A 13445-nucleotide genomic window follows, 5' to 3' on the forward strand; every position below is an offset into this window, starting at 1 on the left:
CTGTACCATCCCAAGCCTGTCACAGGAAGAGATTAATATGCTGGTCCCTCCGTGTGGATTCTTCTTGTCTCGGGAACACACCGCTCTCTGGTCCCAGAGCTGTCTCCTGCAGCTCTCACCTCGTCCTCGTGGCAGACATGCAGGCCAGAAAGTCTCCCTGCTTTTGTGAGGGACTGGAATTAGAAAGGCGCAGACAGAATTCATGCCGAGGACCGCTTTAGCACCATAGCTGGAAGATGAGAGAGTGCAGGTAGAGGGGTAAATGCAGGTGCATTTCTCCAAAGCCCCTCTCAGTTCCCATGGTCCTGCCAGGATTCTGGTATCGTATCTACAGCTCACCCTTCCTCGTCTGTGTAATTCCTGGGCCATAAGCTTTGCAACCATTTTGGAAGCTGCAGGCTGGAAGTTGGACACAGGCAAGTAAGTTTTCAGAGCATTCTTAGCAGATAGGTGCACAAATCCCATTACTAGTAAAGGGATTTGTGGGCGTAACTTCCCTGCGGTGCTTTGAAAATTTATTCCACTCAGTGTATTGCAATACAATGGGGCGAAACTAAAAGAAATCACTTCACCCATGTGGTTTGGAAGGGATTTTTTTTTTTAAACTCCTTTAAGATTTAAAAATTTTTAACTCCTTTAAGACTTGGAGCATTTCTGAGAATGTTATCCCTCATGGTTTTGTTTACATCTCTTCTTTTAGGCAGAAGGTCATTTGGGCACTGACATCCTTCCTAAAAAGGATAATTAATACATTAATACATTGCAGTGGGCCTTCGTCTCTTTAAGGAAGACTCACTGTACGCTCCTGCATCCCTGAAGCATGATAAGCAAACTCACCAAGGAAAAAGTCACCAAACATATTGATTGTTAGCCAGCAGGACGGTAAATTGAAGTTGTCCAACAGATTTATTTTCTGTTGACAACGGCGATTCCTTTAAGTTAAATAGCAAACTGGTTTTTATATTTATAGAGGACTAATGACTGCTTGCACAAGGAGGTGTCTGTTCCCGAGTGAGCCTTGACAGTATTTAGTACGTGGTTCTGTAGCCCACCTGCCTTGTTCAGTCTTGGCAAAGTAGTGATTCATTTAAAGAACTCCAAGGGCCGGACGACCTCCAGTGAGGACTCAGAGAGAGTGAGTCACTAGCAGGAGAGCATGGTGGTTGACTCTGCAGGTACAAGTGTCTCGGTCTGAATCCCAGATTTCCCACTTCCTGGCTGTGTGATCTTGGGCAAGTCACTTAACCTCCCGAAGCCTCAATTTCCTCATCTAGAAAATGTAGATTATATTACCACCTCACAGGGTGAGAATGAAAATAAATGAGCTTTCATCCTCTTCAGAATCCTCCAGGGTCATCCCACCTCACCCAAATATAAGGCAGACCCCTTCCAAGAGTACCCATTCCCCACCACTGATCCCCCCCCCAGCACCCCACACTCTCCTTTTCCCCTAACTTCACTCAAACCTGATGTCAGCATGAATTGCTTTCTTACTTCGTTCAAGCCTTGGCTCAGATTCACCTATCACAGGCAATCATCTTTAATTGGTCTACAATTAAACCAAAAAAGTTCAATTTTCCAACCCCCATGCCCTGGCATTCCCTAGCCCCGTCCTCTACTTTTCGCTTATGTGTTTAGTTTCTATTTTCCCCTGAGGGCGAGGAACTTGTCTTGTTAACTGCTTTATTCCTGGTGCCTAGGAATACACACCTAACACACTGTAGGGGCTCAATAAACGTCTGCTGAATGATAAATGATGAATAAATGATGCAAATAATGTAATTAGCCCAATACCTGGCACGGTCCCAAAATAGATGTTCATTGTCACCATCATCGAGGAGGCTCCTTGGCAGTGTGTTAATTTTCACTACTACTTGCAAAAGTGCCTTTACAGATTGCCTGGGCAAGTTCGAGGTCAGCATTGGTGCATTTGAGCTCGGAGTATTCCGCTGCGGTTTTTTCCGTCATCTAGGCAGGGGCCCTTTCGGAATTGGCTACATTTCCCACGGGAGCCCTGGCACTGTTGACTAAATCGGGTGATGTCAGGGTGGGGAGACCCAGCCCTGACCCTTCCCATCATCCTGCCTCAGTCTCTGAAGGAGCTTTGCCGTCATCTCTAAGGCCCTTGTGAATCTGATCGCAGGTGGGGCCACAAGACCTCCTCCCCTCCCTAAGCTCTGCTCGGCCCGAAGGCTTCCATTTTCAAAGGGAAAGCCCAATCTCTTCCTCCAGTTATGTATTGACAAGACTGATCTTTAAAGATACCCCCGGTTCCTGGGGACCTGCTCGGCAAACGCAGAACACCCGTGGCCCCCGTGTTTGCCCTCTCTGACAAGCAAGGGCTGAGCAGCTCTCTGGGAAGCGTTGCTGACATATTGATTGGCCCTCTTGTCAACTTGATCCTCTGCCAGCCAGTGAACATGGAAGGTTCTAAGTGGCACCCAGCAGGGCCCACACATACCCTAATTACTATTTCAGACAACCCCCGTTCCAAGCTGCCACTTTTCAAGGCCTACAGTCTCCTTCCTTGTGGTTGCTGGAGAATTCTGTTACCTGCCGCCAACCCCTCCCTCTTCTCCTTGCTTTGGCTCCCCCTGAGTATTTCTAGCGGACCCCATCTGGTACAAACGCAGGCAACTTCAGTAAGAAAATAGCACCATAACTGCAGGTAGGTCTGTTTATTATTCCTGCTGAAATCTGGGATCTGTGTGTGGTCTGTCCATCCTGCCTTGGTTCATTTTCAATACTTGATAAAAGTTTTCTCCAATTAGCCAGAGGGATACTTTCAGAGTTTGGCTGCCCTGTTGTGTTTTTGGTGGCTGATTTCCCAGCTGCCACCTGGATTACATGAACTTCCCCTTGGAGCCTTTCCCTGTTTTGTCCCTGCTGACCCATGGAGCCCCCTTGTTGCATCCCAGGATCTCTCTGGAGCAGAGCCTGTCAAACCATGACAAATTGTGCATTTAGGCTGTCAGTGGGGGGTGAATAACATTAGGGAGAGGGTCTCCCAAACTCATTTCACTTCTGACCCTCAGATGGTCTGAACAGGACCTCTTGGGATGAGCTGCTGGAGCATTTGTGGGGATTGGGGGAGGGGACCACCCCACTGCATCCACATGTCTTTTGGGAGAAAACGATGAGGCCAGTGTTCACCCAACATCTTGAGGTGAAGAAGTGGTAACTCTGGCTACTCTGAGCCTTCTCAGCTTCTCAGTCTGATTCTGAGAGCAGGTCAGAATTGGAGATATTATGACATAATGTTTAAAGAGCTACTTGTTGTTATTGTTCCTAGAGGCTAATGTAGTGGCCTTAAATATGTGCAGACTCTTCCTGGCTGGGTTTTAGAAAGGATCCTGACCCGGTAAGTGAATAACTTTAAGGACTGCATGGACACCTAGTGTATAAAAGTGGAATTTCTCATTTACCGGCTACTTGAACGTATCAGTCAAGATTGGCTCAGGCATGCTGCTGTAACAAAGAACCCCAGACTCTCCATGGCTTACAGCAGTAACAGTTCCTTTCTCCAATCACTCTGTGTTCTATCACCGGTCAGCCGTGGCTCTGGACCGTGCTGTCCTCGCTCCAGACCCAGGCTGATGATGTGGAAGAAGGAAAAGGTATGCAGCGTGTGTGGTGAGATTAATAAGGTGAGGAACTATGATGTAACCCCCCCCCCTCAGGAACGGGGTGCTGACTGTACAAAATTGGCGATTCCTCAACCACAGGGAGATTATCATGAGTTGCAAGAAAGAGACCAGGTTTGCCGAGATTCCACTGCAAACCAGAATTTGTAACCAGATCGCTATGAAATATGAAGCAGCCAGCTGCCTCCCACTGTAATTCTCCTCGTATTCTAAAAGCCCCCTGCGATCAAACTTTACAGTCACCAGCTTCCTCATCTGTGAAATGGGCATGATGACGGCACCCACCTCAAATGTAAGCTGCGGGTCTTGAGATAATATCTGTAGAATGTCTACCACGGTGCTGGCCGTAGAAGGGGTCCAAGGACTGGCAGCAGGTATTAATCCTCTAATCATCAGAAAGCTTCTCTTTGCAGACCCCTCCATAGAGTGGCCAGCACTGTTTCATTCCATCCTTCACACCCCTGTATTATGTGTTTTTTATTTATAAAGAGTATCATGTCCTACAATCCAGCCCCTCACGTCTGCCCGCAGGTATCATTACTGATCCCAATGAACACTCAGGGAGCACCTTCTATGTTCAAGATACTCTGCTATCAATAAATCTTCGGGGGGGGGGGCAGTTGCTGAACCTCCCTCTGGCCCTAAGCAGCTATTATCCTACCTGTAAAGGGAAGCCTTTACAAAAGGTAAAGAGAGAGAGACTGACTGATTTCTCAGCCCCCACCATCAAGCAAATCAGTAGCAGAATGAGAAACAATTCTCATTAGTCAGGAAACTCATTTACTTCACAGCTCCCTTGGGTCTTTATCCTAAGGACATTTTAGTCCATCCCCACAGGCCAGAAAGATATTCTCATTTTCCTACCGAAGTAAGAGACAAGGAATAGCTGACCAAGAAAAAAATAAAAGGTGCAAACAAAAGCCTATTTCAGACTCCCCACAACACCCCGCCTACAAAAAAAACCAAAAAAACAAAAACCAAGAGGAGGTGGTTGTACCCCGATATAGTTCTCACTTATTTACTTAATGTTCAATTCAACAACAGAAAGTATGCCCAAACATGAGTTTCATTTTTCAACTTGAGTTGCATCGCTTCTACTGGGAGGACAGAGCTTATGCACCGTGGATTTGGCTTTTGTCCTTTTTCCATCTTCATCTCACTTTCTTATTTTTCCTTTCACTTCTGGGAGTCGTCTGAGAAGTTACTTGTGTACTCTGACCCGAACCCTTCTCACCCCATCTGTGGTCTTCTTGTTTTCAGAGTACTTTTTTCTTTTTTTAAATAAAGAGATGCTACGGAACCCAAGATAAAAGCCGGGGGGGGGGGCGGGCAGGCGTCTTTGCAAACGGAGACCACCGTTTCGTGGACGCCCTCGGTATATCCAGTAAGATCGGGGTATTGCTTGCTCTCTGATCTCCCAAAGCTGATGGTTGCAGTATGTTCTGCACCTTGGAATGACAAGATTGAGTACCAGGAAAGGGGAGCAGTTTTGACAAGAGTTTTCATATTGATGGGGCGCTGGGGAGGTTGTCATCTTTGCCTGATGGACCCATCGCTTCCGTTTCTAGATATGAAAAATCAAAGCTCTGTAAGGCCTGGGCCCCAGCTGGATCTGCAGTATCTATCTGTGTCTCTGTTAAAACGCAGAGACCCTCCTTGAAAGAACCGCATCTCCAGTGCAGCAGCAAAGCTGGCTCGAGGCAAGCGCCGATAACCCAATAGTATGTTTTTTTGGAAATCTTTTAAAAATAGCTAATTCCTCGGCTCCCTTCACCTGGTAATTACAAATCAGAAGCTATCGTTCTCTTGAAGCTGCCACGATTAGTTCTCATGTCCTGACCTCTGTACAGTGAAAATATGTCATTATTTGAGGCAATCGAATCTGGCCTCTTCAACTAAGTGACCTACATAGAACAGATAAACTGCAGGAGAAAATTAGGTGTTACCCAGACAGAAAGTGTACAGTAAATGTCACTTACTCTTATTAGCATGTATCATCTCGAAGAGTTGCAGTAGTGGGCCTTGCACTTCGGAGTAAGGTAGAGAAAGAAAACTTGGTTCTGAGGTGGGGATGTGTGTAAGGAAAATGCAGATGTACACGCAGGGACACCTTGCCACCTTCATCCATGGCCATCAATCTGAGCTGTAAGGTTTGAAGATAGGTTTTTAACCTTAAAAGAATGCAGCCTGACTTTAGGTGGTGGTAAGCAAGCAGAATTAATTGCTGTGTGAACAATTTCCTAAGCATTGTTAATTGCGTTTCCTGTGGTTAATTGTTTCTCCCATCCCCGCCTCATACTAGGAACCTTTCCCTGTCAACAGCCCTTTCCCTCCTGCAGTGCTGGAAACGTAGCAAAGGCATCAACCTGTGTCTGGTTGAAATGCCAGACAGACATGTGGTGGTTATTGCCTGGCTGAGAAATATGCAGGGGAAGGAAGTCCTTATATTTTCACAAAGGAAGCATTTCTTAGATACGGACTTTGAAAGAATGTAGGTGTGTGGAACTTGCCTTTCGCTCCACACAGTAAGAACAACTCACCAAGAGCCATCAGACATAGGGGGATATTGGCTTAGCTCAACTCACCGGGGCATGGGCAGTTGGCACCAACAGAGTGACAAGGACCACCAGAAGGAAGTTTGGTGTCTGGAGGTTGGAGGTTGTACGGGAGTAAAACGAGAGTTTTGTAGGCGTGCTTGTTTGCTTAGCAAAGAAGAGGCAGTGCTTCAGAACTCTGTGTCTCATCTTGGACTGTGGGGAAGGGTAGAGACAGGGCAGGTGAGAGGGAGAGAGGCAGTGAATCACCGTAGTACTATTTCCAGAAAAGGACTCCATTCCATCACTACCCCCAAGCTTTCTCCACCATAGGCTGAAAAGATCTTCACTTGTCAGGAAGAGGGCTGGAGCGGAAAAATCTTTTTCAAGTTTGAAACAGGGAGGTGGGCTTTACCGTGGGCCAGTGCTACTGCAGATACTGGAGGCTGCACTGGTATTTCAGCGCAGGTATAGTCTCGTCTGAACCAGACCGGCAGGCTGGCCCTGCTGGGGGAGCCTTGATTTGAAACAGATTTAGATTGTGAGCAGTTTGGGGGAAACTATTCTTTTCAATGCCCCTGGACCACCAGGCTATCAACGGCTCTGTCCGGAGTGCAGGCAAGGCTGGGAGGGATGGAGAGTGCCCTTTACAGTGATCCCAGAGGGGCACTTTCCCCTTTACGGTGGCACCATTGGAAGGTCCGGGCTTTGTTTTCCCCTCCCTCCTCCGCCTGCTACTGGGGATGCTCTCCCCCTGAGGCTGTTGTTTCCTTTCCACTGGAAGAGGAAACCCAACTACCCAGATCTACTTGCCTTCTGTATTTAGCGAATCCCTGAGGCCTGGGGCAAGCCAGTGTTGAACTGCAGCTTCCTTCAAAGGCAGTCGTTTGGAAAAGGCACCTGGCCCTCCCCCTTGACATCTGCATTGCTGAATTCTCTATTCATGTTTTCATTACTTTGTCTCTCCTGCAGCCATGCATCTGCTCGGACTCAATTGGCAACTCCAGCCGGCAGATGGACACACCTTTAACAATGGGATAAGGACCGGCTTACCAGGAAACGATGATGTGACAACAGCGCCATCTGGAGGCAAAGGTGAGGTTACAGCCGCAGCTCGCCCTCTTGAGGCCACAGGAAAATTCAGAGCTCTCGCCACCTGGTTCAGGTTTTCTAATCCGAATCTTGTAAGGTATGCAAAAGGGAGGAAAAGGGGAGGAAAAAAAGCCCTGCATTTTCTAGGTGCCCCCGTTCAAAGCTGTCTGCTCTTTCTGTCTGTGAGCTGTGTCTGGCTGGAGCCGTTCGGAGCTGGCGCGGTGCCCGCTCAGAGCCATGTGCACCCCTACGCTATCTGCAGCGACCGGCAGGGTCTGGAGCTGCTTGAAAGCATCTCAAGGCCTGGGGAGCAGCAGGAGAAAGTCCTGCCTGATGGGGAAAGCTGAGAGCAGCAGGCGGCACGGGCCAGTAGACTAGAGCCCTCTCCCCAGGGGAGAGATGCAGCTTCCCCAGGGAGGAAGCACCACCTGGCAAGGCAAGAAAGAGAAAGACCCGGAGCTGCTCCGCTTCGGGGGAGAAGAGAAAGGAGTTTTGACAACTCGGGAACAAAGCTTCCCTTGGCAAAACAGTGAAGGGGACAATAGAAATGTTTACTGAAGCAATCAGGCACCAGTACTTTTGCAGGAAAAAAAGAAAAAAATAGGTGCTAACAAGGTGCTAAGAAAGAGGAGAAAAAACAGAACCGTGGGGAAGTGGGGACGTGGGGCAATTAAGAGACAACCAACGGCAGCCAATGGCACCATTAGGCAGGCTGGCATGCAGGGTAGGGGAAGATGCTTGACTCAGGATGGAAATCACAAACCGAAGAGATTGCACAGAAGGGTTCTCCAAACACAGAATTTTTCACTCTGCCTCTTAGCACACTAGGCAGTTCACCCGACGTTTCTTAAAATACCCCACAGGGATATTTCAGCAATGGTAAGGGAAACATTTATTGGGCACCTGTCGTGTACCAGATTTAACATTGTGTAACTTTAGTAACCCTAAAGGGAGAAAAATTATCTTGGAGAAACCGGGGCCCAGGATGTTTTAGAAATTTACCCCAAATCCAGCAGGTAGGCAGGTACAAATCTGAACTCAGGTCTGTGACGTGTGCATCTTTAAGGGAGCTGTTGGGTTTTTCCTAGATCAGGCATTTTCCACAGAGGATATTCCAGAATCATCTTCCCATAGAGGTGTACATTAATCAGCCCTGAGGTGCTAATGTTGCTTAAATTAGCCTCTCCGGAGCTGTCCTAATGCTTCGAGTGTGACTTTGTCATCTTTTGATCGAGGCTTTAAGAGTCGTTCTCCTCATCTATCCTAATCATAACACTAAATTACCTTTAAGTAAGCATGAAAAAGTTTTATCTGAGGATGAAATTATATGCTTTCCATTATCAAGTGACTAAAACTAGACCTGAAAATGAAAAGTATATTTTACCTTAACGGACCCAAAAGCCAGGAGCCAGATTTGCTGGCCTCAGATTTGCAGTCTGCGTATCTGCAGGGCTTGACACCACCTGTAAATGTAACTTCAGTTGCCTTTACTGCAGTGGTTCTCAGCTGGGGTGTTTTTGCCCCCTAGGGGCACATCTGCCAAGGTCTGAAGACTCTTTTGATTGTCACATTTAGAAGAGGTGCGACCAGCATCTAGTCGGGAGAAGCTGAGATACAGTTAAACAGCCTACAGTGCACAGGAGAGCCTCCTACGATGAGGAAGTATCCCATCCAAAATGTCTGTGGTGCTGCTCTGTGAGAAACACTGCTTTTGGGGGTCTCTGTTATGTTTGATCCACACATGTCCTTTAATCTGCAAATCAACACTTCGTTTTTTGAAAAGAGTGCAGAATACACATTTGAAATGTGAATATGCATTTTTTTTTTGCACAGGGATGTATTTTATGTCCATATACATACTGAGATTACATACAAACACTTTTTTTTTAACTAAAAAACAATTTTTTGGGGGGCCGCTCCTCGCAGCTTGCGGGATCTTAGCTCCCCGACCAGGGATTGTACCCGAGCCCTCGGCAGTGAGAGACCAGAGTCCTAACCACTGGACCGCCAGGGAATTCGCACAAACACTTTTTAAACAGCGTTCTTCACAAAAGGGAATCACTGATAGGCATTAACTTCCATAAGTGAAGGTCGGCCTCTCCTCCCATTTGTGATTAAGCTTCATTTCCAACCCCACTGGAGCCTCCCACACCGGCAGGACAGAAGATTCCCGGAAAAGAACAGGTCCTAACTAAGAGTATGACGTCTCTAAATGAACAAAGAAACATGTTCCATGGTGTCTTTGGAAGGGCCAGAACTTTTCCCCTCAGAGGCCACCTGCTTTTGAAAATACTGTGTGAGTTGTATAACATCACACATAGCAGAATATTTTCCAAATGAGTTCTGAGCCAGAAAAGAGGTTACCAAGTCATTGTGCAGTGAATTTTGTCGAGAGGACTTTTATGATAAAGTCTGAGCATTTGAAATTGCTTAAAGTTGAAGCAGAACTCAGAACGTCTTCTTTCTGAACGCCAAAACAGTACTCTTCCTGTGACCGAAGAGATCAGATCTCTCCTTAAGTTGTTGTGAAGTTTGGTTTTAAAAATGACTAGAAAGGTTAGTGTTTTCACACACCCGCCTCTTTTTTTTTTTTTAACATCTCTATTGGAGTATAATTGCTTTACAATGGTGTGTTATACCCGCCTAACTCTTTTTAAAGGCGGTGATCCTACGTTTGAATTTCTTTACCCAGTGACCTCCCTCCTCTGCACAATCTAAATCTATACATTTAGATAACCTGGATCAATTCCAATCGACTACTTTTCCAGTGTTTCAAAGAGACAATCAAGATATATTGGCAATAAATTAATTAAATACCACCCTCTCCATTTTTGTGTGCTGTACGATAATCCTTCACTCCAATAATGTTTTAATCAAGATACACCACACATTGCCAGGGAGGTTAATCTTATTAAGCAATTACTAGGTAAGTATCCAGCAGAAGCAAATTAAAATGTAAGCAAAACACAGGCATGTGAGTCCCATCTAAGATGGCATATCGATAGAGATTTCATTACCTGGTCTTTAGGAGTGTTTACACTGCTCAGATTTGGAAAGGAGTCTAATAGACAGGGCAGCCTACACGCTCTCATATGTTAGTAGAAACAAAGCACTTGATTAATTGGTTGGGAGAATATATGTTCTTTGGGCTTTGTCTTCCCTTTTCCATTTGTTGCTGTTCACGGTTTATTTTTTCTCCATTCTGTCTTTCAATTAAAACTTAACGTGGTTGATTGGGTCGTGGGATTTCACATCAAGGAAGGGGAGCCCACAGACTGCCAGAATCACTCACCATCTCAAGTGTATTTCTATGTTAAAAGGAACGAACTCATACGTCTTCATTACAAGGGCACGGAACACTTTTTCTATAGATCTGGGAGTAGATAAGCCTTGAGAACGAAGATTCAATACAGTGTTCTGACCCGGTCAGACAGCATAAGGGAATCCAGTTTGATTGGCTAGGTCCAGAGGCAAAATATACAAGAACTTTTAAAGGGCGCGTCGTATGTAGCCAATTTGTGCACTGATCTTAAGAAAGAATAAACTCCCAAGTAGAATTTCATGGGTCACTCTCAAAACCTACACTCATTTTACATTCAAGGTGTCCTCCATATCTGGGGTCAACAAACTGCATCTCATGGACCAAATCTGGCCAGCCACCTGTTTTTGCAAATAAAGATTTATTGGAACACAGCCACGTTCATTCATTGTCCCTGGCTGCTTTTGCGCTCTGGCAATGGAATTGAGTAGGGGCAACTGAGCCTAGATGGCCCCCAAAGCCTGAAATATTTACTGTCTGGCCCTTTACAGGAAAAGTTGGCTGACTAGTCTTGATCATGTACAAACCCATTTCTAGTTTCCTTGGACTTGTCTGTAACTACAAGTTGTAGGACACTAGGGAGAAAGACAAAACTCCAATATATCAGTTTTTCCTTCTTGACATAAAGTTGGGTATAATATATTCTCAGATAACTTCGCATTGACAGATGCTCTATACTACAGGGCTCTGGGGTTGGTCTGACTAGATGCAAACACCAGCTCCATCACTAAGGAACTGTGTGGATGTAAACAGGTCCTTTGCCCTCCCTCGGCCTCTGAGCCATCATCTGTAAAATGGTACCCCCTCATAAGCTTGCTGTCCCCCATAATGAGATGTCACTTATAGAATATGGTGTGTGATATCAGATACTTAATAAGAGATCCATGAATATTTGTTGTTTTTCCTGACATCATCATAACGTCCCTCGGTCGGTCCATTTAACAAGCCTCCACAGGCTGCCACTTCTTATGAGGTGCTGTATTTTCCAAAGGCGAAGGCTGCCTTCGGAATGTGAAGGTAGACAATCCTACCACTTCATCTTTTTCCTTTACCCTCTAAGAATGGGGACAGACCCTGATGAAGACTTCTTCTCAACCATGTGCTTGATGAGGTCAGTAGGAAGCAGGACTTCCCGTTCCAAAGGGCCAATGTGCAAAAATGAGCTGGCCAGCTCCTTGCAGCGTTATTTGTCTCACTGCAGCTTGAGTTCCATCACTGCCGGCATGTCTGTTTTAAGCCCCACCATTCTCGGTTTATAACTCAGCTGTAAACATTTATTTGTGCCTGGAGCACATTTCTTTCCTACCCTTTGAAAAAAAAATCAGAATTTCCAGATGGTATGCAAGTTGGAAAAAAATGGCAAAGACTGTTATTCTGTTTAGAAACATGTTTTTCTACACTTGCCCTTTCAGCAAAAACTTCATAATGATTTTTACTAGTTGGCTTAATGTATGGTACTAGGAGCCAGATTAGCAGGGAGGTTGGTAATTCTTCCTCTGGCTCTCATCAGCCTCTCAATGAACACAACCCAGGGTTCCAAAATGATCACTTCCCTACATGGGGCTTTTTCAAAGTCAGTGAAGTTCCCCGAAGGACAAGGGGTCATTATGATCGAGCCAGCCTTTGAGATACTGCACATCTACTGGCAGGTACACCAACCACCTACATCCCAATGCAACAACTCCCCTCATTTTGGAGGCCGTGCTATCCTACCATTGTTACGGATGGGTACCACTTAGTGCATCACATTGGTGGATTTCAGCTTCTGATTGCCCTCCACAAGCCGTTCCCAGTTGCATACTTTCTGTTGTACGTGGCATCATCGTGGCTTGACATAGGTATTAATAATGAGATCCAGTTTCCCTTCCTGCCACATTCGCCCTTACTTTCATTGGCATGCTTCTCTTTCAGAGAGACCTGCACACCCAGAGCTTGGTCTCTGCTATCTGCTTGGATACGCCTCTCTTTGTCTCTCTTGTATTTAGCCCAGGGTCTGAAATGCAGTCAGCCTAGTGGTTACGTATGTGGGTTTCTGAAACGGTCAGACAGAGCGTTTGATCCCAGCTCTGCCACTTAAGACCTGTGTGATCCAAAGCGAGTCACTTTACTCCTGTGGTCCTCTTGTCTGAAAAACAGGAAAAAAAATCATAAAGGAATCAGGAGACTACATGGCAAGTTGTAACCACTCGATAAATTTTTTAGCTGCTATAAATAATACTAATAAACTGAACTACTTATTAATACAGAAGCATGTTCACCTGAACAGTCAGATGTATAAATATCTATTAACACCCTGAGTGGCAGAGATTTGGCCATTTTTGTCTAAGATGACAAATTGAGGTTTCAAAAGAAAGGCCATGTGTAGTTCTGAGTGCTGAAGGATTTTATAAAAATCATTACTGCTGTGTGATGTTGTGCATACTGTCACAGCCGCAGTGGACGGTCAGGATGGAAATCTATTCCTGAAGAATAGACAGGCAACAGCCGGGTGAAGGCTCCTGGGCTGCTGCTGACTCAGACGAGCTAGTGAATCTCATGTCCTTAGGAGAATCTTTTCACCTATCTTCTGGTTAAACAGAATTCACAGATGGTTGTCCCGATTCCCAAATAAATGGAAACGAGGTGTAATGACTGAAGCAATATTCTGAATTCACCTTTATTTGCAATAGATAAAAATATGTGAGGCAGAATAATCTGCAAGGCAGATTTATGCTAGGATGCCTCCAGAGTTCAGTTTAAGTTTAGGAAGTATTAACATGAGGCTTCATTTCCGTGCTATGACCGTGAGTCCGTTCCCTTTATCACTTGTTTGGGGAATAGTCTTGCTGTTTCCATAAATGAATTATGGCAACATTT

The 13445-nt window shown here is 45.7% G+C and overlaps 1 protein-coding gene across 1 annotated transcript in view; it reads left to right on the plus strand.

Moving 5' to 3' along the window:
• TENM2 (teneurin transmembrane protein 2) overlaps nt 1-13445 on the plus strand; it is a 1157329-nt gene that overhangs the window by 918696 nt on the left and 225188 nt on the right. Inside the window, 1 exon segment of the mRNA XM_060144169.1 lies at nt 7151-7273. Coding sequence (XP_060000152.1) covers nt 7151-7273 — 123 coding nt within the window.

Source organism: Lagenorhynchus albirostris, chromosome 3 (assembly GCF_949774975.1).
Source record: "Lagenorhynchus albirostris chromosome 3, mLagAlb1.1, whole genome shotgun sequence".
NCBI lineage: Eukaryota > Metazoa > Chordata > Mammalia > Artiodactyla > Delphinidae > Lagenorhynchus > Lagenorhynchus albirostris.